Genomic DNA, 26,097 nt, shown 5'->3' with positions numbered 1-26,097 from the left:
ATGCCTGATGACCTGGTGTATGGGAGGTACAGGTTTCCACCATACATAATACTCAACCTGGTGAGTGAGTGGGAGGATGACCTCACATCACCCACCCTGTGCTCCCAAGCACTGAGCCCCTTGGAAAAGGTGCTCAATGTACTGCACTTCTTGGCCACTGGTTAATTTCAGCGGACAAGTGCCATAGTGGGGGGGGGTGTCACAGGCCACGCAGTCACGCTGCCTACACCAGGTGTTGGCCATCATGACTGCACGCTCCTCAGTCCGCAGGCACATATACATGCCCATAACACCAGCAGAAAGGCAGGCTGCCGTCCAAGACTTTTATCGGGTGCCACACTTCCCCAAAGTGCTAGGTGCCATTGATTGCACCCGTCCTCCCAGGGCAACGGAGCACATCTATAGAAACCGCAAGCACTGGCATTCCATCAACGTGCAAGAAGTATGTGATGCCAAGGGAATCATCACCTCAGTATATGCCAACTATCCAGGGTCCACCCATGATAGTTTAATTTTCAGAATGTCAACCCTAAACCGGGACTTAGAAGCTGGGCGGCATGGCGATACATGACTGCTTGGTGAGTATAAATGCCTCTGCACATGCATGCATGTCAGATACTGAGTAATGTGACAACCCCACTAATAATACCCATCATCACCTCCCCAGGGGACAGTGCCTAACCTCTGAGCACCCACATGATGACGCCAATTCGGAACCCCAACACACCACCTGAGGTAAGCTACAGCACAGCCCATGTTGCAACCCGGGGCATAGTGGAGTGCACATTCGGAGTGCTCAAGTCATGCTTTCACTCCCTTGACCGCTCTGGTGGGCAGCTTCTATACGCGCCCCCAGTAGTGTGCAGGATCATAGTGGCAGCATGTGTCCTGCACAACGTTGCAACCCGCTGGGGCCTGCGGGTGGACATGGTGGTGCCCCAACATCCCCAACCACATGCACGGCCGCTGCCAATGGGAGGTGAAAAGGCACGTGGTGAGGCAGCCCGTACACAGCTGGTGGCTAATTACTTCATCTAAAATCCTACCCCTGTGGAGTGCACACAGCCCTGGCACATACCAGCTGACAATTAATGATGATGACATAAGGGACAGTCAACTGTCACAACCATACCAGCCTGAGATTGGTCACCTGGAAGTGTTACATTTTGTGAATCCCTACCTACCTAAAGACAACCAATGTTGTGTGACAAAAAGACACACATTCATGCTGCATGAATGACTACCCCCTTGAAAAATACAACATGAAAATAGTGCCATGTCACCCAACCCCTCCCAGCTACCCAACACACCATGGCATTTCATGCAATGTGAAAGCAACAAAATGAATGCACAACACATAACACAAGTGTCACAAAGTGCACTGTCCCAAATGTAAACAGGCCACAGACAATATGCTCCCAGTAATCAATAAGAAACAGCACACATAAACAAATACTTACCAGCAACTTAGAACAGCAACACAGGATGAAATAGTGTCAAAATATGACAGTACAAAATCAAAGTAGTGCAAGTCTCACAACCTGACTAAGCCAGCACATCGACCCCTTCCAACTGCAGAGTGTTGCTGTCAGGCAAATGTGTCAGTGTACTGCATACAACATGAACTGCATCTGCAAAGGAGACGGCCTTGTGAAGACATGAAGAAGGTACATGTGAATAAGGAGAAGACATGGATGCACAAGCACATATCAGTACACCATGCAGTTTTCAATCCAACAACAATCCCCACTAGGGATGTACACACAGTTTTGACTACAGACTGCCCACACAGCTCATGGGAGCCCAATGTCACTGTGTAAGTTACTGTCACTTGGTCACACCCTTTGCAAGCCCATGGAAAGGGAAAGCAGGAGGGGTGTGTGTGTCAGGAACCCAAGCATCTAACCCAAAGACAGGACAAGCCTGCATGTGCCCAGCTGGAATACACAGTGGATGCCCACAGGAGCCACACAAGGCAACACAGTGTAAAAAAAAAAAAATACTAAAATCAAAAATGGCCATGTGTGGACCAGGGGGAGGAGGCCACCCAAGAGGTTCGAGGACAGGGTGCAACCCAACACCCACCTGCGTGGATGTTGAGAAAAAAAAATAATGGGCTCATGGCCTGCACGGCTACGCTACTGTGGGAAAACTGCTGTCGCTCTTTTCACCCTCTGCTGCTACATCAGGAGGTGGCCGTGCTATGGGAGGCAGCCCACGCAAAGCCCTGGTATGGTCCTTCATGGCAGCAAGCATGCGGGCGTGGAAGGTTTCGTTCTGGAGGATGATGGTGCGGAGATCCCCATGCAGCACCTCACGGGTAGCCCGCATTTCTACCTGCATGGCCTCGCGTGATGCCCGGATCTCCGCACGGGTTGCCTGGAGCTCTGCTGAGAGTGAACGTGTGAGCTGCTCCAGCTGCCGTTCTGACCTAAAATTTCGGGAAACCTCAAGTTCACCCAGAGTCTCCCTGAGGAAATGGTGTTCTAACCTCAGGGCTTCCCTGTGGCTCTGTGACTCTACAGATATGGCTTCGCGCAGAGTCTCCAGTCCCGCCCGTCGGTCCCTGTTGGACGCCAACATGTCCTCCCTGTGTGATTGGCAAATGGAGTCTGTTGCCTGCTGTTCGAGCTCCATCTGCCTTTCAGGGGGGAGAATGAAAGTGGCCATCCTATCCATTGCCTGAGCCATCATTTCACACAATGCTCCCTGTTGTGCTGCTATACCGTACATGGAGTTTTCCCATACAGTATTGCCTGGTGGCGCACGGCCACCGCGTCGGCGGGCTCCACACCTGTTTGGGGCAAGGCGATCTGCACCTTGCTGTGCTGGCACTGCCTGAGGCTGCAGGACTGCATTCCCCCTTTGATCTGCTGGCCCAGGAACAGGATCAAATGTTGTGGAGTGTGACCCTGCATCCGTAACCGCCAAAGGCGGAGTTACCAACACTGACATCCCCATAGAGTGGCCTACCCCCTATGCATGTGGGTTGGACAGAACAGCATCCCTGCCAGAAACAATCACCTGCGACGGCACATATGTCTCACTGTCCGATTCAGCACCTGAATCATAGAGGTCTGGGGAGGTGCACCCAGAGACACCCATGGACAGTATGGTCTGCAGGGGGATTGGGTTTTAACCCACCACCACCCCACGTCCTCCACTGGTGCCCGGTTGTGGCTGAGATTCCTCCTGGGTCTGCACCATCTCCTCTACCTCAACAGCATCAAGTGCGTCATCACCTGCAAAAACATGAAAGACAACAAATATAAACAGGCATGAGCACCATAGCACACACATATGCCTGACAAGCCAGAGATATGGAACATGAATTACACATGTCCCACATGACTATAACCCTGGCATGCATGCACTGTCAATGAGTTGGAAGGGGAGGCAAAAAGCAGACACTGAGGACTCCAAGATGGAAAAGCAACACATTTGCTGCATGCTGGATAGCACTGGCATCACACATTAGCCTGTGGGTGGCATGTCCAATACACATACATGACACATGCCAGCACACAGATGGCACGTAGCATAGCCATGGTACTTTTGACAAGTACAGCCATATGTTAGTGAATGAGTACTGTCACCCATCCATGTGAGATGGACATGATGAGAGGAAAAATGCAAAATAGTGTGACAAAATATGCATGTGCCACACACTGCAACACATCCAGTGTACAATTATTCAGTGATGGCAGGCAGATGGATACATCAATGGTTGGTCACTTCAACATGACAGGAAACAACAGTCATGTTCCACATTCAAACAGGCCCCAAAAATTAATGTGAGCAGGCCCTTACTCAATCAGCCTGAATCGTCAAATCATTCCCATAACAAGGTAATAAATGTGGGCCATTGTGGGGTGTAATCTATGACAGAAGCATGTCACATATGTGGCATTAGGGCAGAAAAATGCGTTGCAAAAATGGGAGTATTGAAACAATCAGGCTGAATGAACACTGAACATTTTGAACAATGTTGTTGCAAGATGACAGTTCAAGGGCAACTGCAGTAATGTGGTGCTAATTGGCTACTGTGGTCAGAAGGGATACTGTCATACCCAAATCCAAGGCTGGTGAATGGTTTGGAGGAAGCACATGGGTGACCCATACCCTCACCTGGCACTCAACCAGAACACATCACCCAAGCAACATACACATGGATTACACACACATGCATGGGCACTCACCGGACAATGCTTCGTAATCTGGTAGGTCTCCCACGCCTTGGATCTGTTCCTCTGTGACGAAAGTTCCAGCAACAGACTCATGTTCAGTGAGTTGGTCGTCCTCTGGTGGAGACACACCGGCAGTCACCAGAGTAGAGGCATGATTGGAAGCCAGCTTGTTCTTTGCTCTGCGTTTCAGGTAATTCCACCGCTTGTAGCAATCATCAGCTGTGCGCCTCACAAATCCAAGGGCACTAATGTGGTCAGCGATGGTCTGCCAGTGGGCCCTACGTTGAGCAGGCGTAGTCTTGCAGTCTGCAGTCACCACCATTTCGCGGCTATGTGCCAACACATAGGCCGCAAGTGCATCAAGTTCGGCGTCATTGAAGCTAGGCTTCCTTGACATCCCGGAGTGTGTAGCCATGTCTGGAGTCTCAGTCTGTAGTGCAAGAGCACCCTTCTTCTTCTTCTTGGAAGGTGGTGCGGATCCTGAGTGGCTTATGCCGCTCTGGTCAGTAGGGGCAGAAGCGCAGTTGGACTAGGTACTTGAAGCCCGTAAAGGCACAATGACCAAAGGTCTTGGTGCCGGCCTTGGCTGCAGGGTGATGTTGGCAGTGCCAACGTCGATGTGATGGACCTGGACCGACACTGTCCCGGCTGGGAGACTCGGAGCTGGGGTGGATTGAGCTGCAGCTGCCCCTGCAGCCTCCTCACCCTGGCTACTTGGGGCAGCAGATGACATTGCCGCCCCAGATCCACATGGCCTGGTGACAGGAACTTTCACTGCCACACGTGGCTTAGACTTGGTGACCTGGAAGTCAGCCTCGGAGTCATCCTGTGCCGGTTTAGTTGACAAAATGGGCCGGTCCAACAAGGGCTGATCTGGGATGGTGTCAGCTACATTTCCCACAACCATTGGGGGGGGGCATAGGTGGCCCCGATTGGTCCTCCACACACTGGGCTCTAGGGGCACCCTGTAAATCCTGGCCACATCCCCTACCGCGCCCACCACGCCAACCTCTTTGAGTTCGGCCACCTTTGCCTCCCTTACTGCTTGGTCGCCTCCCAACCATGGCACTGATGTTGTTGTGCGTATGTGAGTTGCAGTAAACAATTGTTCTGGGCAATTGGGGTGAAAGGGGTAGGATACTAGATGGAATTCGTACCCTAGTGCTCTAGCAAGGCTGTCTGTGACCCCTGGGGGAAGATGACGGGTCACGCAACGCACAGGCACCCTAAAAACAAAAGTACACATGCACGCAACCCCTGGTAGACCACATGCGTGGAAAAATGAACCCACACTACGCTGTGGCACCCAGAAACACAAAAATAAGCATACGCGTGTTACACGCAGCCTACAATAACCACTGAAGGGGTACGCGACACACGGGGGCAACACAGTTGGAAAATATGTGCACAACTCACCGTCTGCCTTGAAAAAGAATGTGAAAAAGACGCGCTGGCAACTCCCCTGCCAAAAGAAGAAAAGAACACAGTCTGAGGAAACAGGGAGTACGAACTGGAAACGTTGTGAAGTAATCGCGTGTGAACCGACAAGAAGTAGAAGAATCACCCTCTCGCTCTCCACAAAAAGCACATACAAGAAAATAGCGTCATACTCATACCTTTTAAACCAGCCCACACGTGCAACGTCACTTACGTGCTTACGCACTAAGGCCCTTTCCTCCAATAGCACGGTGCTGATTCACTATGCACCCGTGTTGTGGGGAACACCCGCGCGCATAACATCACTTACACGCTTACGTGCTAAGGGCCTTTCCTCGAATTACACGCTGACGTGCACTTTTTCACGTGCCAAATCACTCCGTATCAAGCTGGCCAGGCGAAACTCACAGAAGACCGTGCTCCTGCCCAAAAGGCCATTTTCCTGCCCCCAAGAGCCCCGAGCACGCTCCCACCTGCCCTCTGCTGCTGCCTGCCTGCTGCCCACGTGCCCTGCTATTTGGTGCCTGCACGTCAGCCATCTGCAGGGGTCCAGTTGCTGTGTCCACCCCTGCTGGAACAGAAGACTCCCGACTGGGATACCATCACTCCACAGCCCAGCCCCAGGACCCAGTTGCCCAACCACACCTGCCTCGGGGGTCGCCATGTCAGGGCAAACACCATCCGAGATCACTGGCGACCCCCAGCCAGAGAGGCAGAGGGCCACCAGCTTCAGTGAGAAGGAAGTTGGTGTCCTGGTGGAGTATGTCCTGGGGCATTATGATGCCCTCTTCACACCATCGTGCGCCGACATGGAAGTACGGGAGAGGATCTGGGAGGACGTCGTGGTTGCCTTCAACACGGAGGGGGTGGCAACCCGCGACATCAAGCACGTCCGGAAGCGCTGGAGGACTTCAGGTCCAGGACCCTCAACAAGGCCCGGCGCCTCGTGAAGGCAGAGGATGCAGAGGGGTGCCGGGTCCACCTGAGCAACATCAGATGAGGGTCCTGGAACGCATAAGCCCAGCGCTCCACGCCCAGATCCTTCGGAGGAAGACCCATGCGGTGTCGAGCAGTAAGTGGCCATGCATTGCTGTGTGAAACAGGGCATGTTCCAGTGTGCTGGTAGTCAGCTACTTGCCTGTATTTGTAACATAGGCCATGTATGGATGTGTGTGCGCCGGGACATCATGGTAATGCATGTGAGACCAGTAATGCATGAACCACATAGATGGTGCATGTGTTCCAATGAGACATGGGGAGATGCATGCGGAATGCACACATGAATGCATGCCAGTCCCTGTTCTTGGACATAGATGGGGGTGAGGGATGGGTGCTGCTCTCATGTACATGTATGGTGTGCATGTCTGTGTGTCTGAGAAGTGTGTGTGTGAGTTTGAAATGCCATGGATGCATGACACATGTCCGTGACAATGTGTAGATTCACTCATGCAGTGCGGTCACTGTTGTATCCACTGTGTCTGTGGTGTACGAGCCATGATGCATGACCCTCCGGTGATGTGTGTGCATGGGATCAGTATGAGCCATGATGCATGTGAGTTTTAAGGCAACATTTTTGTTAACAGAAGCCCTTGTACATGGATGCTGATGTTGATTGTATGCGGCGTGCCTGTTTCTGCATGTGTGTTGCGTGCATTGACCCATGTGTTGTGGAGGGACAGGATGGAAGTGACGTTTGACAGTGCCACTCATGTGTTATTGCTTCCTGTCTAGAGGACTATTGTACAGTACCCTGATGCTTGTGTTCTATGTCTCCCTCTACGCAGCGTCGAGTGAAGAAGAGGGCAGAGACGGCGCTGAGGAGCTAAGCGGCGGGGATGCCTCCACTGGGCGGCGACGCAAGGCCCAGCCACCCTCCCAGGAATTGCCATCACCCGGGAGAGAGGGGACTGGTGCCGCGTCTGCCACTGCGGCTGTAGCGGAAGGGCCGGGTGAGCCCCCACAGGGGCTTGCAATGGCGGAAGACAGTGGACAGTGCGGAGACATCCAGGTTGGTGGTCTCCACAGAGGAGGAGGAGCCCGCTACTGAGCCGCACATGGGGCCTGGTGGGGATAGTACTACTGGTGCGAGTGGTGCAGTCCAGGGCTAGGGTCAGGAGGCAGCACAGGTCGCCACGGAGGAGCCTGTGCATGTCGCTGTCCCTGACCCTGTGACTGCACCACCATGCACCAGCAGGGATGCCCCGTCCTAGGCCCGTCCGCATGTAGGGGGGAGGCCCACGTCATCTGCCTCTCCACTACCTGCGGACAAGGAGTGCCATGACCGTATGGGCTCTGTCCTGATTGGTGTCGCGTTGCGCACGTGTGTCATTCGTGATGACGTGCATGCTTCCTGGGGGGAGCACGCACCCCATCATGAAGAGCTGTGTGGCAACGTGGCACAGTTGGGAGGGGCCATGGTCGGTGGGTTCCTACATGTGTCGCGCACTCTGGCGGACCTCTCCTCCTCTGTGGAGACTATGTACCAGTCGTTCTCCCTGCCATCTTCCGGCCCAGATTCCACCAGGGCCCTCTGTGGACCTGGCCTGACCAACACAGCCAGCTTGGTGGAGATCCCATCCCTGCCACAGTCGGCAGTCGGCGGTCCAGCAGGGGTGGACACCCCAACAACTGGAGACCAACTGATGGAGGACGTGCCGGCATCATCGGAGAGGGCACATGGACAGCAGCAACAGCAGGAGCAGGCTCTAGGTGGGAGCAATGATGGCTCGGGGCCATCGACATCAGGGGGGCAGGCATCGGCCAGAGGGCAGGAGGACCCTGGAATGGGAGTGTCTTCCGTGTGGCTGCGGTTGGGCCAGCGGATAGATGCGGAGCGGCAGCGGGCGGAAGAGGCGCGGCTCACCATGGTCAGGGCGGAGTTCTCCATGCGTCGGCCGTTGAGGTGGGCTGAGTGCCTCGAGGCAACTCGCAGGGAGTTGGAACCGGCAATGCGTGCATCCCTGCGAGACCTCGGGGCCAGGGCAAAGTCCCGCCTCCAGGAGATAGACATGGAGTTTGATGATGCCCTGGCCCACAACATCACAGAGTGAGCAGCAGGACTTGCCCACCGCCATTGTATATAGTTAGTTAGTGATAGGTTTCCTTTCTTTATTTTTTTCTTTTGGGATGCTTGGACAATGCTCCACGTTTTTGTATATAGTTGTAAATTAGGTAGTATTTTTTTACATAGGTTTCATTTCATTTGTTGGGCTCATGGACCCTTGTTGCAATATTAGTACATAGTTGGACAGTGGATTTTTTTAAAAACATCATTTACCCTCACCATGGATCAATGGATTTTTGAATTTTGATTTCCTTTGGATTTATTTTGTTGGACAAGGATTTTTGACAAACATTATTTTGGATTCATTTGGATTGTGTCATCATTATTATTATTATTTTTTTGAACATGCCTTTTTTTCTTCTTTCTGATTATTTACATGCTTTGAAAGTGTTTTGATATTTTTGTGCACAATACATTTTGATTTCTTACTTCCATGTGTGGTATTTGCTCTTTGGTTTACTGCATGTCACAATGTGGGTTTACACAATCACTCGCACCCAGTGTGTGTGTGTGTGTGACGGATATGTGTTGATGTGCATATTTGACTTTTGGCTCGTGACAGCTAATAGGCCTTTCAGTGTGGGGTGGATGGGAAACTTGGTTGTGTCTGAAGACTGGGGTGGCATGCAGTGGGATTTTGTATGACATGAGGCCCATGAATGTGCATCTTTATGACATGTTGGGTGGGGACCTGAGTCAGGGCCTGCTGGCAGGTGCCCGTCAATGCTGGGTGGGTGGGGGTGCTTGGGGACATGAGTCGGGGCTTGCTGGCAGGTGCCCGGCAATGCTGGGTGGATGGGGGTGCTAGGGGACATGAGTCGGGGCTGACCCTCAATGCTGGGTGGGTGGGGGTGCTGGGGGACATGAGTCAGGGCCTGCTGGCAGGTGCCCGTCAATGCTGGGTGGATGGGGGTGCTGGGGGACATGAGTCGGGGCCTGACCCTCAATGCTGGGTGGGTGTGGGTGCTGGGGGACATGAGTCGGGGCCTGCTGCAGGTGCCCGTCAGTGCTGGGTGGGTGGGGGTGCTGGGGGACATGAGTCGGGGCCTGACCCTCAATGCTGGGTGGGTGTGGGTGCTGGGAACATGAGTCGGGGCCTACTGGCAGGTGCCGGTCAATGCTGGGTGGGTGTGGGTGCTGGGGTACATGAGTCGGGGCCTGCTGGCAGGTGCCTGGCAATGCTGGGTGGATGGGGATGCTGGGGGACATGAGTCGGGGCCTGACCCTCGATGCTGGGTGGATGGGGGTGCTGGGGGACATGAATCGGGGCCTGACCCTCGATGCTGGGTGGGTGGGGGTGCTGGGGACATGAGTCGGGGCCTGCTGGCAGGTGCCCGGCAATGCTGGGTGGATGGGGGTGCTTGGGGACATGAGTCGGGGCCTGACCCTCGATGCTGGGTGGATGCGGGTGCTGGGGGACATGAGTCGGGGCCTGCCGCTCGATGCTGGGTGGATGGGCGTGCTAGGGGACATGAGTCGGGCCTGACCCTCGATGCTGGGCGGGTGGGGGTGCTGGGGGACATGAGGCGGGGCCTGGCCCGGCAATGTTGGGAGGCTGGGGGTGCAGGGGGACATGTGTCAGTGCTCACTTGTGCGTGGTGACATGTGGGCTGGCTGGGGGGCTTCGACAGGGTGGATGGGCTGCCCGTGGGGCATGGCCAGGGGTGCAGTGTGTTCCCCTGTGTTGTGGTCTGCCTGCAGGCCCTGGGGAGGGGGGAGAGGGCACACCTGGGAGGACACACACTGGCAATTTGTTGGGGCACCCCCAAAATACATGTACCACGCTCGCGAAAGGGCCAATCGTGAGTAGAACTTCCTGCGCACCCCCAAAATACACATACCCCGCTCGCACAAGGCCAATCGCGTGTGAAACTTCCCGCGCACCCCCGAAATACCCGTACCCCGCTCGCACAGGGCCTATCGCGTGTGGTTCACACCGCGCACCTCCGAAATACTCGTACCCTGCTCGCACAGGGCCAATCGCGTGTATAACTTCCCGCGCACCCCCTAAATACACGTAGCCCGCTCGCACAAGGCCAATCACGTGTGAAACTTCCCGCGCACCCCCGGAATACACGTACCCCACTCACATAGGGCCAATCCGTGTGAAACTTCCCGCGCACCCCTGAAATGCACGCACCCCGCTCACACAAGGCCAATCGCGTGTAGAACTTCCTGCGCATCCCCGAAATACACGTACCCCACTCGCACAGGGCCAATCGCGTGTGAAACTTCCCACGCACCCCCGGAATACACGTGCCCCGCTTGCACAAGGCCAATCGCGTGTGAAACCTCCCGCGCACCCCCGAAATACCCGTACCCCGCTCGCACAGGGCCTATCGCGTGTGGTTCTCCCCGTGCACCCCCGAAATACATGTACCCCGCTCGCACAGGGCCAATCGCGTGTGAAATTTCCCACGCACCCCCGGAATACACGTATCCCGCTCGCACAAGGCCAAACGTGTTTAAAACTTCCCGCGCACCCCCTAAATACCCATACCCCGCTCGCACAGGGACTATCGCGTGTGGTTCTCGCCGCGCACCCCCGAAATACACGTACCCCGCGCGCACAGGGCCAATCGCGTGTGAAACTTCCCACGCACAGCAGGGTACGTGTATTCGGAGGGGTGCGCAGGGAGTTTTACAGACGTTTTCGTGGTTGGGGGCTGTATGCTGGTCCACTGGCATGTGCGCCATGTACGGGATTTGTGCGCTGTTCATGGCGCACGGGGAGGGGTTGGGGGCGTAACTGGCGCTGCTGCAGGGTCGCTGCGCCACTCTGCGCCACAGCTGGTTATGGATGTTAAAATCCATGAATACGCTGTGCGCGGAAATGGATTTTGGCGCACGCGGCTGGCGCAGACAATGTGCGCCAGACGCGTGTGGCACTTGTGCGCTGAATTCTATGAATTACCCCCCTAGTCTCTGTACCTGACAAAATATACTGCATGGCCAGCGAGGTTGTTCTGATGTTCTTGCAAATCAAACAGTGGAGCGGACAACTCCTCCTTAGATCTAACAACAGCTTGCATATTAACACAAATAGGCGTAAGTCCTCAACAATCCCTGCATGGCAGGAACAGTACTTATCGTTAAACAGCCAGGACATACGAGCTTTCAGTGGTAAGATATTTAACCTTACCATTGCTAGTATAAGCCTGTGGGTCGGTCATCGAATTGTGCAAATTGACGTGTATTCAGAAGACAGACTGCAAGCAATAACTGGGTACCTTTCTGAGCACAAATTCTTAATCTTAAAGCCAGGTGAAGCCCTATATCTTTAGCTTTCGTTTTGAGCTGTCGTTTATTAATTATACCATGCTCCGGTTGCACACTGTTTATTCGCCACTTCTACATATCGAAGTGCGTCTCTTCAGGTAGGAGTAAGTAGCCCGAGAACTTTGTTGACGTCTCCCCCGTGGTGTTTCTGACATTCGGGTTTTCTTAGTTGTTTAAAACTAATTTTTGACAGACCTCTAGCCAGATACTGATGCAGGGGGTGCCAGTTTCCAGCCCCAGGGCTGCCCCGGGGCTAATAGCCTCCCAAGAAACGCCTCAACTCATTCCCTTTCACCTGACCAAGTGCAAACACTCGGAGAGGTCCAGCCATTTCTGTGGCCAGTTTAATTAGGATGGACCCCATACGTTTCAACCCCACGTACTGTTGTTTTAACAAGACACGTGCGTGATTTTCAGGATTAAATGCTGTTGTGTTTCGTGCCTGAGGCCCACAGCAAACAGTGCTGGCTGGAGAAGGTGTATTTAGAAAGCTTCAGACAAAGGGCTGGTAGTCCAAACATGCTCTCGTTTTCCAAGCCTATAAATCAGGAATGCATTGTAAAGACGGTTTTTTTTTGTTGCAAAACCGCTGTCTAGACCGCGCACCGGAGAGCAGCCAACAGATTTGGCACAAAGAGTAGTTGGGCTGGAACTTAAGAGTAATGCAAGTCAACAAAAGGTAATGGCAGCTGGCAGTGTGGATGGGCGCGCGGCCTGCCTACGCCACCCGACGTGCACTAGCCGGTTCCATTGGGTCCAGTAATGGCCGCCACATACCCGACCACTTCCCGCTGCCACTAGTGCCATGGTGAACATTAGCCATGTAGAAAACATTGTCAAAGGCAAAAAAACATTTTTAAGAAATCAAGTGAAGGAAAGGGGATGTTGTACAGGGGATCCCACAGAGTTCCCTACTCGTCCCGCTCGGCCACACCGCTGCTGGCCTTGTGGCCCTCTTTGCTTCTCCTAGCTGCTGATATTGAGGTCCTTCTCAACCTGGTCCAGATCCAGGGCAACATCAACACTAGGGTCAGGAGGTGCATGAAGGCCACTGGAGTCCAGATGCTTAGGAAACCTCGGAAGTAAAATACGCACAAGATGGCGGCTTTGCCGAAATCGTGTTTGCTGGAATCTGTCTTGTTGATGTGGCCGATGCACGCAAGCTCATTTATACTATTACGGTATTTTCATCTTCCCCACCCCAAGTTGGTCGTGTTGCAAAAGTCTATTTTTATCATCTCAAATGCGTAAAAATGATGCTCCCTTCCCAGAGCGCCAATCTCCACTCCACACTCCACTAGCAGGCCCTGCTGAAGGTGCGTGGGGGCCAATTTCAACATGGTGGTGGGTGCCCCTTCTTGATTAGAGCGAAAACAGTCGGGTGGCCCCCGAGGGGTGCATAAATTACAATGGTGAGCCCCACACCCCTTGCGTAGAGCGAAAACAGTCTGAAGCACCCGTGGGGTGCATGCATTACAACGGGGACACAGATAAGGTTAATAGCCGCCGATTATCACGAGATGGCCAGCCGGCAGGGGGCCGAAATACTAAATGGCCACTAAAAAGCTACAAAGGGGCTGATGCAGAGAAACCAGGGTTAAAGAGTTGATAACACTTCTGAATACCCCAAGGGAAGTGACAGCCGGAAGGGCTAAAGCAAATGCAGCTTGTAAGGCGAGCGCTGGAAAGTGCACATATAACCCCCCCCCCCCCCGCCGCAATGAAATATATAAAGGAATGTATTGCCGAGTTATAAGACTGTTAGCTAGCAACATGGGAGCAGTTTCTGGGGGCCCACCTGAGGCTCGAGGCACCTTTCATTTGAAAAGTTTGAAAGCGCCTGACGCCGTCGCTGTCCAATAGTGCCTGCCTGCCACCATCTCATCTTGCCTTGACTACTGGAGCCTGGTTTACACTGCACCAATCAGACTTCCCCACTTCTTCACGCCCTTCTTTTTTCACCAATGAATGAGTGCATTTCCTTCACGTGCTGTACATGGGTGCCAGGGCCTTGTAAAGCAAAAGAGGCAGAATGACCCTGCACTGTCCCTCCTCCTCCCACCACTACTGCTCTCCTATTCGAGCAACGGTGCCCACTTTTCTCCCTGGGGTAGCTCGCACTCACCACCATAGTCTTGCAGTAACATTACTGAGAGATGATAATATTGTCCAAATCAGTAATAGGCCTTTCATCCACTGTGTGAGGATGAAAGGTTGAGTCAACTCACTGAGATAAAAAGATGAGACCTTGCTGTTCCACACGGGTCTGGGCAGCAGGCTCATCAGATTGTGGTATCTGACCTGCTTGTGATGTGACCATAACTCAACATATTGAGGGTCTTGAGGGAACAGGGACTTCTCTTCAGTTTTCAGAAGATTGGGTGGAGTCTTCTCTTGGAGCCATTTGTGAGGTGTCTTGTAGGTTAGTCTGGGTAAACCATACTGTCTTCACTGTATGAACGGGACTAACGGGGGCGTAGGTTCGCGGGTTAGCCCGGCCGATGCCAAGGGTGCCACTTGACCACTGGACTTATTCTCACAGAAGGTCGGTTAATTTTAAGAACATAGATCCTATATGCGAGTTTGGTGGTATGGTAGAAATGGCATTAACGTGACGGTAATTCTGTTACCACTGCATTACCACACTGCAGAATTCCTAATTTGGAGGTCAAGTAGATATTTCAGCTCCAAGAAAAAATTATAGGAAGATCCTCCAATATTTGGGGGGCTTGCAGTGCAGAATCCCCCCAAACTCCACAGGGAGTCAGTCCTATGGACTCTAGTGGGAACTTATGGTGCAGTGCCGCCGTTTGAAATCATGTTGCAATGCCACGCGACTGAGCGGCAGCAATGGTAAATCGGGTGATTTACCTCTGCTTTACCACCATATAATTCTCTTGAAATATCTGATGTTCACATGAATTCATGCCCCCCCTTTTTCTGGAACTCATCAATGGTCTCCAGCTCGAGTCTGAATGTTTTCTGTGTCTTTCCTATACCCACCTTTCTTTAGATCATGTGTTGCGTGTGTGTGGGTATTAGGGGTCAATGAGAAGATAAACCTGGTGCTGTCCTCCTCTATATTCTCTGACGCAGCTGGGCCCCATGGAGCACCCAGAACACCAAAGCCAGCTTCCAGCTCATTGACAGGGCGCCCAGTGATAAAGTCGCCTGGGCAATTGCCCCAAGGTGCAACATTTCCTAAAAGATCCACCCTCAGTAAAATCAAACACTACCCTCAGTAAAATCAAACACTTTCCCAAAAAATTCTAGGTTTGGAGATAACAATATAAAATTATACCCCTCCTCGAATATTTGGGGAAAGTAATTCCGGGGTCAGGAAAATAAAGTCGCCTCCCGGGCAACTTCTTCCAGGCAACAGTATCACGTGGAACCATTCTAAGATGTTTTTACGCAAACTCCCAGCGGCAATAGTGACTACACACAGGCCTTTTCCTCTAAAGAGCTGTCTGAGATGTTCAGAGTCAGTCCCGTGAGCCCTGCACCAGCGCAGCTGGCTTTCCAGGAGAAGAAATTCCACCGATAGTCTGCAGGTCTGAAAAAGTGAGCGTACACGTGTAGGCTCAGGCCTCTAAACGAGAATTTGAACTAAGCATGTTTTACTCCCTGTTTCGAGAGTAAAGGGATGTTTTAGGGAGTACATTTTTTAAAAAAATAAAACTGTATTTTTTTGTAATTCAAATATTCTTTGGAGCTAGAATAGTCTGTATTCCTATATATAAAAATAATTATTTTGATCATGTAAGTGGCCTTCCCATCGGCCAGCACTAGAGCCGAGGTCCCTTTTGTGGAAGGGCCCGCTGTGCCACTTGTCTGAACACATCACCTGAGCAGTGAGGGGGACATAATAACACACCTGATATCCTAAATGTTCTTTGTTGGAAGTATTAGCCTGATTTTAAGGAGTGAAATGAGCTTATCAGGAACCCTATGGATGATACAGGAAACCCGAGACCGACAACTAAAAAACAAATCAAACCTATTGTCCAAGCTGTCAGCGAGTCAGGCCAGGAAAGTAATCGAAATCAGTTTCACCAAATGCACAGTAAGTCATTGTTAACAGTCAATAACAACTTTCCTCCATGCCACGCTTCCCACCCTGCATCTCGTAGTATTGTAATATCAGTGGTTTCCAGAAACCAGTTCAATGAAGGGTAGTAGGGGTCCAGAGCCGAAGGCGAGGGCCTCTAACAAGGGCAAATGTCACATGGCACACAATAGACTCCTTTGATAAGGGCTCTATCGCTGTTAGCGGTGGTTCCCTAGGAGAAAAAGCCCTCAAGTAGGGCTCCCTATAGCAGTGATAGTCCATGCCTCCACGCCTAGTGTGTACAAATTACATGGGAAGCTTGCAATGCAGCCTTTGCAGACATTTAGAGCATCCATTACAAGGTTGCTGATTGGCTAGAGAACTGGAAAAAGAGAGAAAGAAAAGATAAGCATAGAATGCAGGCTTCTACTGGTGCTTAGAGCCTCTAGTCCAAGCTTGCTGATTGGCTAGAGAACTGGAAACAGAGAGACAAAGAAAAGATAAGCATAGAATGCAGGCTTCTACTGGTGCTTAGAGCCTCTAGTCCAAGTTTGCTGATTGGCTAGAGAACTGGAAACAGAGAGAAAGAAAAGATAAGCATAGAATGCAGGCTTCTACTGGTGCGTAGAGCTTCTGGTCCAAGCTTGCTGATTGGCTACAGAGCTGGAAACAAAGAGAGAAAGAAAGGAGAAGCATGAAATGCAGGCTTCTACTGGTGCTTAGAGCTTCTAGTCCAAGCTTGCTGATTGGCTACAGAGCTGGAACAGAGAGAGAAAGAAAGGAGAAGCATGAAATGTAGGCCTCGCCTGGTGCGTAGAGCTTCTGGTCCAAGCTTGCTGATTGGCTACAGAGCTGGAAACAAAGAGAGAAAGAAAGGAGAAGCATGAAATGCAGGCTTCTACTGGTGCTTAGAGCTTCTAGTCCAAGCTTGCTGATTGGCTTCAGGACTGGAAACAGAGAGAGTAGAAAGGAGAAACGTGGACTGAAGGCTTCTCCTTGTCGTTAGAGCCTCCAGTTCAAGCTTGCTGATTGGTTCCAGAGTTGGAAATAGATAAAGTAATGAAAAGCATGAAATGCAGGCTTCTACTGGTGGTTAGAGCCTCCAGTTCAAGCTTGCTGATTGGCTACAGAGCTGGAAATAGGGAGACGAAGAAAGGAGAAACATGGACTGCATGGCTACAGAGGTGGAAACAGGGAGATAAAGAAAGGAGAAACATGGACTGCAGGCTTCTACTTGTGGTTAGAGCCTCCAGTTCAAGCTTGCTGATTGGCTACATAGCTGGCAATAGAAAAAATGAAAAGCATGAAATGCAGGCTTGTACTGGTGGTGATAGCGTCCATTCCAAGCTTGCTGATTGGCTACAGAGCTGGAAACAGGGAGACAAAGAAAGGAGGACCATGGGCTGCAGGCATCTACTTATGGTAAGAGCCTCCAGTCCAAGCTTGCTGATTGGCTACAGAGCTGGATGTAGAGGGACAAAGAAATGAACATCATTAAATGCAGGCTTCTACTGGTGGTTAGAGACTCCAGTCCAAGCTTGCTGATTGGCTACAGAGCTGGAAACAGATAGAGGAAGATAGGAGAAGCATGGAATGCAGGCCTCTACTGGTGGTTAGAGCCTGGGTTCCACTCTTGTACTCAATGTATCAACCGTAGATGGATAAGTGGGTGTGGCGAGTTTACCAGCGTTGAAACCTGAGACCTGCGGTTTCAAGGCAGGTCACCACAGCAAGTGCGTAAGTCATTGAGCTACCTGACCACTAGAACTCCCTGGAGCTAGCATGTTAGCCGAAGCGCTATGCATCCCAATGGCTCCCTTTGGACCCGTGCCGTTCCAAACGCCTCCCCTCCTTCGCCGTGTGGAGCAAGTGCCCCGAAGCAGTCAGTAGGCAGCATGGGCGCTGTACCAAAAACAACACATAAACTAATGAAAACATTCAATTCTGAAGTAGGGAACAACTCTGTGTCGTTCTATGTGGCCTGCACTAGGAAGGTACGCACACTACACACACAGAAGTTTTCATCACACAGACTTCAGTGTGTGTCCAAAGGATACACATGCCATGGAAGAGAGTCATCTCTGATCAAAAAAATGAAAGCGTGCCCACACAAATCTCGATGACACATGGGGAGGTGTGTGCTTTAAAAGTCAATTGAACCTCATAGTTGAGGGCCAGCGGCAGCATGCACTGAACTTAAGCTAAGATGAAATATTGGTTCTTGGAAATCATTTCACGGTGCAACTACTTTGCTCTTTTCATATCTATTTGGAAATGTACAAGTGTCATGTCCAGTGAGCATCAGGCGGTTTTAAAACTGAGAAAACTATGAAAGGTCTTTCAGAAGATTGGCCAACAGCATAAAGTGTGGCGCTGAAAGTGCAACACCCCCCTGCACCCCCAACGTGTCTTTGGCTACATAATGTTATTTATTTATTTGTAGTTCTTGTATAGCGCTACTCGCCCATAGGCCTTAAGTTCGCCACACTTGTTGTGTGCTTCAACTAGGCAGGAGATGGGTTCTTGAGCTGTACACAATGGCATTTGGAAGGGGACTTTGTTTACTGCTGGGGCGCCACTAATTCACTCATCAGGGGCAGAAGGCGCACCAATGACAGACACACCTCATCTCGTCGATGAAACGAATCCATTGTCCATGCCCTTGAATGGCCATGTGTACTGGAAAGCGGAGGCCAGGCCAGAACTGGGACTTTTAGAAGACTAACGTTCTTTGCAGCCGTGGATGTCTTTTTCTGCCTCATCTACACATTGTCATGTAGAAGCAGGCCTTGAGAAATAGTCTCCCTGCATGAAGTCAGGTAATGAATATGGTGTCAATTTCAATATTCAAGTAAATGGACATGTTCCCTTAGCATGTCATTTTAATAGTGACCCCACAGGTTGGAGAGAATTCTGCTGAACACCTGTTACATTCTAATCCAGGATCACACATTTGCTTTCCTGCCAGTGGACAGAACTTGAGCTTACATTTTGTTTGGGGAGCTTTGCGGTGTTGCCAAATGCTTCACTTCAGCAAAATAAAGTTTAGATCCGGTGAATAGGAAACGCATGTGTTCTTCTAGGATGCGGCCACTGGCAGATGTGTGAATAAGTGAGTCTGGCCTGGTGGCCCGTGTCTTTTGAATTAGAGCTGAGCAATGCTGAACAACGTCCAGCGGTGAAGGGGTGTAGATCCTATGGGACCACTGAAATAGCAAGGGATATCCTTAGCTTTGACATCTGCCTCCGCTTCCTCTACCAAGCATGGGAATTCCTTTGCTTCTCCTTTGACAATCAAAAGTGCCGATGAACTTACAGCTTAGCGCTGGCATCAAAATGAGCAATTGCACTTTTTTTGGGTGATCCCAGAAGAAATTCGGTATTAGGGAAGTGCCCAAAAATTGCCAGATGTCCCTTTTCCAAAAGTGAAAGCATGGGTGCAAAGTTCATTTGCGCGTACCAGGATGATTGTCACTCATTTGCTTGTAGATACGCTCGCTCAAATGCACTTGCATGTTCCGAATGTCACAAGGCCTAGTAGCACCGCGGTTGTTTTTATGATCTATTCATTGTCATTTTTATTGATGTTTTTGTTCCCTTGCTCCCTTCCCTTTTGCCTTGTGGCGCGTCTAAATACTGTCATGTTGTATAAGCGTCTTTTAAATGCCCCCCCCAAAAAGGGGTGAATACCCTTTGAGCTTGTGCCGATCACCGAAGCATAGGTAAGGACCTACGAGCCTCTGGGAGGTGCATGTCTGCCACGTGTGGTTTTTAGCAACCCGCGCTTTAGATGGGAGGAGGAGAAATGTGAGTTGGGACTTGGAAGGTCCAAAGTTCCTGAATGCAAATAAAAAAAGCAAGACTTGGTGAGGACCTGCCACCTTAAATGGGGCAACATCAGATCTGTGTTAGATTTAAGAACAGGGATTTGCAGCGGGCGACTAAATAAACGCCACCTGACCATTCTGGCCTCCACACTTCAAGAGCTTCCCAAGCACATCTCAAGTCATCGCACCGCCATGCTTCCCCTAATTCCACTGCTTCTTCCAGACTATTAGAAAAGTCCATCTCTGGAACATGGTAGTAATCAAAAGGTTTCTTACTTTTCCTTTTTCTAGGTGAGCATTCTTCCTGATCCACTACCCACCATTGCATGCACACCCCAACTTACACTATCATATTCTCTTTACCACATTCTCTTCACATCTTGCCAATTTGTAAGCTCTTTTCACCCCTATACTGTTCCCGCTTTCCTCCAAACCCACTTGTTTTCCTGTTTCTCTTTCTCCTTCCTCCACAGGCTACAGCCTGGTTACCTGGGGCCGGGGCACAATTTGCCATTGTCTCGGGCAACGTACCCGCACCATAAGATGACTATGGAGGTGATTGATGCACTGCAAGTGTTTCGTAACATAACATATGAAGATTTAGCATTTCTAGGATATCAGTGATCTGGACTGGACATGTGGAGGTCTTATGTCACGGTTTAAAGTAACTTCTTAACTCACCTGTAGCCCCAAAAGGTTTTCAAGATAATGCTTCTCCTCCCCGGAGACACATTCTCAGTCTGCGCGTCTCTCCACCACTCGACATTTTGCCACCTATATATTTGAAATTTGCAAAATAGAAAACAAAACGTGTGATGATCAAAAGCATAATGGTTGCTACTTCAATGTTAATGTTCTCATTGTTTCAGGAATTTATCTGCTGGATATAATCTACATAGATTCCGCGTATCCCGCGTCTGGGAGCATCATGGAGAATGAGCAGCGATCCAATCAGATGAACAATTTACTCAGAATCATTGCAGATTTGCAAGTTTCCTGCAGCTACGGTCAGTATTTACGCTTTGATGTTCGATCATGTGTATTTGTACTTAAGTGCTCGGCATCTCAAACAGCACTAGTGTACAGATGTTGCCTCAATACCTGGTTCATAGGATATTATATCTAAGAGCAAGGACGTGGGGAGCGGGGAAGATGAGTGAATTATATCAATTTATATAGTAGTTGAGGGGCAACAATAACCTAGTCCATGGAATGTTGACTGAAGGGAAGGTATTCCTACTGGGGATGCATTGATAATGAAGCATACAATAATGTAGTACCAGGTCACGTTTTATCTGACTTTGTGGCATAGGGCCTGTGTGATGTCATTAATCCAAGATGGCCGCTGTTCCGGATACTAATTTTGTTTTCGAGCTGTAAATTATAATTACTCAAATTAGTTTTTTATAACACGCTTAGTTCCGAAGAGGTTTCTCAGCACAGACTCGGGATTCGGACCTGGGTTGCTCTGCGTTGTCTTGGTTCCAAGACGAGCACGTTGCACGTGCCTGTAACTGCTTTTAGGGTGGTTCTATGAAAAATGTGCTAAGTAGGTTTTCTGTTCAACATGGTCTAAGGAATAAAAAAGTTCATATAAGGAATATTTATATCTTTTAATTTTTCTGCGATATAGCCTCTTAAAAATTCAGTCAGCCAACAACTTTATTCGGCCATAAAGCCATAAACGTGCCTCCTAACGCATACAAATAATAACTAGACAAAAGAATTAACTTCACATTCTTCCATTTAATGTGAACTACATCATGATTGCCCCATACCACCCCAAATGACGAACAGGCCTATATCTCAGTTACAGTCTCTTCAAGAGCCCATGGGGTACAACCCCCTGTTAAATTACGGTATATCCAGAGCCCTTTTCCCTAGTGGCATTAAATTAGCACAAAGTGGTGTTTGCTAGTTTCAAAGCGGTTACCCTGATTATACTGGTCATAAGAACTCATTTCATTCATACTGTTTATGAATGAACTATGTCTCATGTCCATACCCAGTAGATTTGCCAATCTCCAATCCCAAAATTCAATCCACAGAAAATCATAAGTGCTCTCCCCTTGGTAATGGAGTCTGGTGCCGTTTGAGATGTCCTCCCGAATTATGGATAATCTTCGACGTACCGCACGCAAGCAATGGGTGGAATCATTAATACATGCTTCCTTGTTTCCTAATCATTTGGAGGCCAGTTTAGGAATCTTATGCAAGTAAATAAAGCCCCTGTGCGTCCTCGTCTCATCACACCAGTTTTCATACCCTACCCCAGCTATTATGTGCAGGCCCAGGGAAAACACCATTGGAAGCGGGATTGGGTTGGTGGACAGTCAACCCTACCGACTAGCTTATGGTCCGAGCGAATACCACTAGGCTCACGGTCTGTCATCCAGGCAGCAATCTGGGGTGGCGATTGCACTCCCCGGTTTGTTACCATTTGGGTAGGGGCAGGGCGGAAGGGGGTCCCAAAGGAACTAGGGACCTTAACCAGTTACATGTGATTACGTGGAATCACAAAATAACGAATCCAATTACAACTAATACCAAAATAACGAATTCCAAAATAACAATTTCCTTTCTCTACCCAAGGCCCCCCCTTTTTATGTTCCTAATACGTTTGCCTCACCCCCAAAACCACTATTCCTACTCCCACCTCATTTCGAGTTGGTATTTTGGAATTAGTTATTTTGGATTTGTTGTAATTGGAATCGTTATTTTGTGATTTCAGATATTCACTGCATACCCCTCAAGCCCTTTGGCATCCGGGGCAGAGTTGTTAACAAGGCATTCCCTATTTGTTGAGACTAGCCTCTGTCCAACCATGCTCGTACAGTTCAGGTTGGAGTGGACATCATAGTGTAAGTCTAAGTGTAATGGGTTATTTATAACCCGCTTAATACCCAGAGGTTTCTAAGCGCGGTCCCGGGGATCGAACCTGTGTTGCTCAGCGTCGTCTCACATCCAAGGCGAGCGCGTTCCCACTGAGCTATCACCCAGAGACATGGTGAAAATGATCTGGCTGCTCATATAGTGTCGGAGTCCCTTGAGTGGCCTCCTGTCTGGTTGCTGGCGCTCCTATGACTTCAGATTCCCCTGAGCGTCCTCCCCGCCTGGTTGCTGGCGCTCCTAGGGCTTCAGAGTTCCCGGAGCGGCCTCCCGCTTGGTTGCTGCTACTCCTATGCCTTCAGAGTCCCCGCAGCGGCCTCCCGCCTGGTTGCTGGCGCTCCTATGGCTTCAGAGTCCCCGGAGCGGCCTCTCGTCTGGTTGCTGCCGCTCCTATGGCTTCAGAGTCCCCTGACTGGCCTCCCGCCTGGTTGCTGGCGCTCCTATTGCTTCGGCCTCCCTTCTGGTTGCTGGCGCTCCTATGGCTTCAGAGTCCCCTGAGCGGCCTCCCGCTTGGTTGCTGGCGCTCCTATTGCTTCGGCCTCCCGTCTGGTTGCTGGCGCTCCAATGGCTTCAGAGTCCCCGGAGCGGCCTCCCGTCTGGTTGCTGCCGCTCCTATGGCTTCAGAGTCCCCTGAGCGGCCTCCCGCCTCCTTGCTGGCGCTCCTATTCCTTCGGCCTCCCGTCTGGTTGCTGGCCTCTGAGCGGCCTCCCGCCTGGTTGCTGGCGCTCCTATGGCTTCAGAGTCCTCTGGGCGGCCTCCCGCCTGGTTGCTGGCGCTCCTATGGCTTCAGAGTCCTCTGAGCAGCCTCCCGCCAGGTTGCTGGCGCTCCTATGGCTTCAGAGTCCTCTGGGCGGCCTCCCGCCTGGTTGCTGGCGCTCCTATGGCTTCAGAGTCCCCTGAGCGGCCTCCCGCCTCCTTGCTGGCGCTCCTATTCCTTCGGCCTCCCGTCTGGTTGCTGGCACTCCTATGGCTTCAGAGTCCCCGGAGCGGCCTCCCGTCTGGTTGCTGGCGCTCCTATGGCTTCAGAGTCCTCTGGGCGGCCTCCCGTCTGGTTGCTGGCACTCCTATGGCTTCAGAGTCCTCTGGGCGGCCTCCCGCCTGGTTGCTGGCGCTCCTATGGCTTCAGAGTCCCCTGAGCGGCCTCCCGCCTCCTTGCTGGCGCTCCTATTCCTTCGGCCTCCCGTCTGGTTGCTGGCACTCCTATGGCTTCAGAGTCCTCTGGGCGGCCTCCCGTCTGGTTGCTGGCACTCCTATGGCTTCAGAGTCCTCTGGGCGGCCTCCCGCCTGGTTGCTGGCGCTCCTATGGCTTCAGAGTCCCCTGAGCGGCCTCCCGCCTCCTTGCTGGCGCTCCTATTCCTTCGGCCTCCCGTCTGGTTGCTGGCACTCCTATGGCTTCAGAGTCCCCGGAGCGGCCTCCCGTCTGGTTGCTGGCGCTCCTATGGCTTCAGAGTCCTCTGAGCGGCCTCCCGCCTGGTTGCTGGCGCTCCTATGGCTTCAGAGTCCCCTGAGCGGCCTCCCGCCTCCTTGCTGGCGCTCCTATTCCTTCGGCCTCCCGTCTGGTTGCTGGCACTCCTATGGCTTCAGAGTCCCCGGAGCGGCCTCTCGTCTGGTTGCTGCCGCTCCTATGGCTTCAGAGTCCCCTGACTGGCCTCCCGCCTGGTTGCTGGCGCTCCTATTGCTTCGGCCTCCCGTCTGGTTGCTGGCGTTCCTATGGCTTCAGAGTCCCCTGAGCGGCCTCCCGCCTGGTTGCTGGCGCTCCTATTGCTTCGGCCTCCTGTCTGGTTGCTGGCGCTCCAATGGCTTCAGAGTCCCCGGAGCGGCCTCCCGTCTGGTTGCTGCCGCTCCTATGGCTTCAGAGTCCCCTGAGCGGCCTCCCGCCTCGTTGCTGGCGCTCCTATTCCTTCGGCCTCCCGTCTGGTTGCTGGCACTCCTATGGCCTCAGAGTCCTCTGAGCGGCCTCCCGTCTGGTTGCTGGCGCTCCTATGGCTTCAAAGTCCTCTGGGCGGCCTCCCGCCTGGTTGCTGCCGCTCCTATGGCTTCAGAGTCCCCTGAGCGGCCTCCCGCCTCGTTGCTGGCGCTCCTATTCCTTCGGCCTCCCGTCTGGTTGCTGGCACTCCTATGGCCTCAGAGTCCTCTGAGCGGCCTCCCGTCTGGTTGCTGGCGCTCCTATGGCTTCAAAGTCCTCTGGGCGGCCTCCCGCCTGGTTGCTGGCTCTCCTATGGCTTCAGAGTCCCCTGAGCGGCCTCCCGCCTGGTTGCTGGCGCTCCTATGGCTTCAGAGTCCCCTGAGCGGCCTCCCGCCTCCTTGCTGGCGCTCCTATTCCTTCGGCCTCCCGTCTGGTTGCTGGCACTCCTATGGCTTCAGAGTCCCCGGAGCGGCCTCCCGTCTGGTTGCTGGCGCTCCTATGGCTTCAGAGTCCTCTGGGCGGCCTCCCGTCTGGTTGCTGGCACTCCTATGGCTTCAGAGTCCTCTGGGCGGCCTCCCGTCTGGTTGCTGGCGCTCCTATGGCTTCAGAGTCCTCTGAGCAGCCTCCCGCCTGGTTGCTGGCGCTCCTATGGCTTCAGAGTCCCCTGAGCGGCCTCCCGCCTCCTTGCTGGCGCTCCTATTCCTTCGGCCTCCCGTCTGGTTGCTGGCACTCCTATGGCTTCAGAGTCCCCGGAGCGGCCTCCCGTCTGGTTGCTGGCGCTCCTATGGCTTCAGAGTCCTCTGAGCGGCCTCCCGCCTGGTTGCTGGCGCTCCTATGGCTTCAGAGTCCCCTGAGCGGCCTCCCGCCTCCTTGCTGGCGCTCCTATTCCTTCGGCCTCCCGCCTGGTTGCTGGCGCTCCTATGGCTTCAGAGTCCCCTGAGCGGCCTCCCGCCTGGTTGCTGGCACTCCTATGGCTTCAGAGTCCTCTGGGCGGCCTCCCGCCTGGTTGCTGGCTCTCCTATTCCTTCGGCCTCCCGTCTGGTTGCTGGCACTCCTATGGCTTCAGAGTCCTCTGAGCGGCCTCCCGTCTGGTTGCTGGCACTCCTATGGCTTCAGAGTCCTCTGGGCGGCCTCCCGCCTGGTTGCTGGCTCTCCTATGGCTTCAGAGTCCCCTGAGCGGCCTCCTGTCTGGTTGATGACGCTCGTATGGCTTCCCTTGTCGTATACTTCAAGGAGGGCCAAGAGCAGCCTCTTTAGATCTACTATCTCAGAAAGAACAAGGCTGCATTTGCCACCACTAGCTGCATGTTTCTCCCTGGCAGGAGGATAAAGATTGTGCAAGATGGATACATCAAGTGGGGTGGGTGGACAGCTGTATCTGGTCATTGGCAGATGGCTGGTCTCAGGACTCATAGCCGGCCCCTCCTACTTTGTGTCTGTATACAGGGGAGCAGCGC

General features: G+C 52.1%; 1 protein-coding gene across 8 annotated transcripts in view; it reads left to right on the top strand.

Moving 5' to 3' along the window:
* RALGPS1 (Ral GEF with PH domain and SH3 binding motif 1) overlaps positions 1–26,097 on the top strand; it is a 2,625,553-nt gene that overhangs the window by 1,877,552 nt on the left and 721,904 nt on the right. For all 8 annotated transcript variants that reach the window (XM_069609374.1, XM_069609372.1, XM_069609376.1 and 5 more), the window contains one exon: positions 20,715–20,852. In XM_069609374.1, the coding sequence (XP_069465475.1) occupies positions 20,715–20,852 (138 nt within the window). The remainder of the gene's footprint in view (positions 1–20,714; positions 20,853–26,097) is intronic.

The sequence above is a fragment of the Ambystoma mexicanum genome, chromosome 8 (genome assembly GCF_040938575.1).
Source record: "Ambystoma mexicanum isolate Mex_15411 chromosome 8, UKY_AmexF1_1, whole genome shotgun sequence".
Lineage (NCBI taxonomy): Eukaryota > Metazoa > Chordata > Amphibia > Caudata > Ambystomatidae > Ambystoma > Ambystoma mexicanum.
The sequence above is the reverse complement of the archived record's forward strand: the minus strand, read 5'-3'. Positions and strand labels throughout refer to the sequence as shown.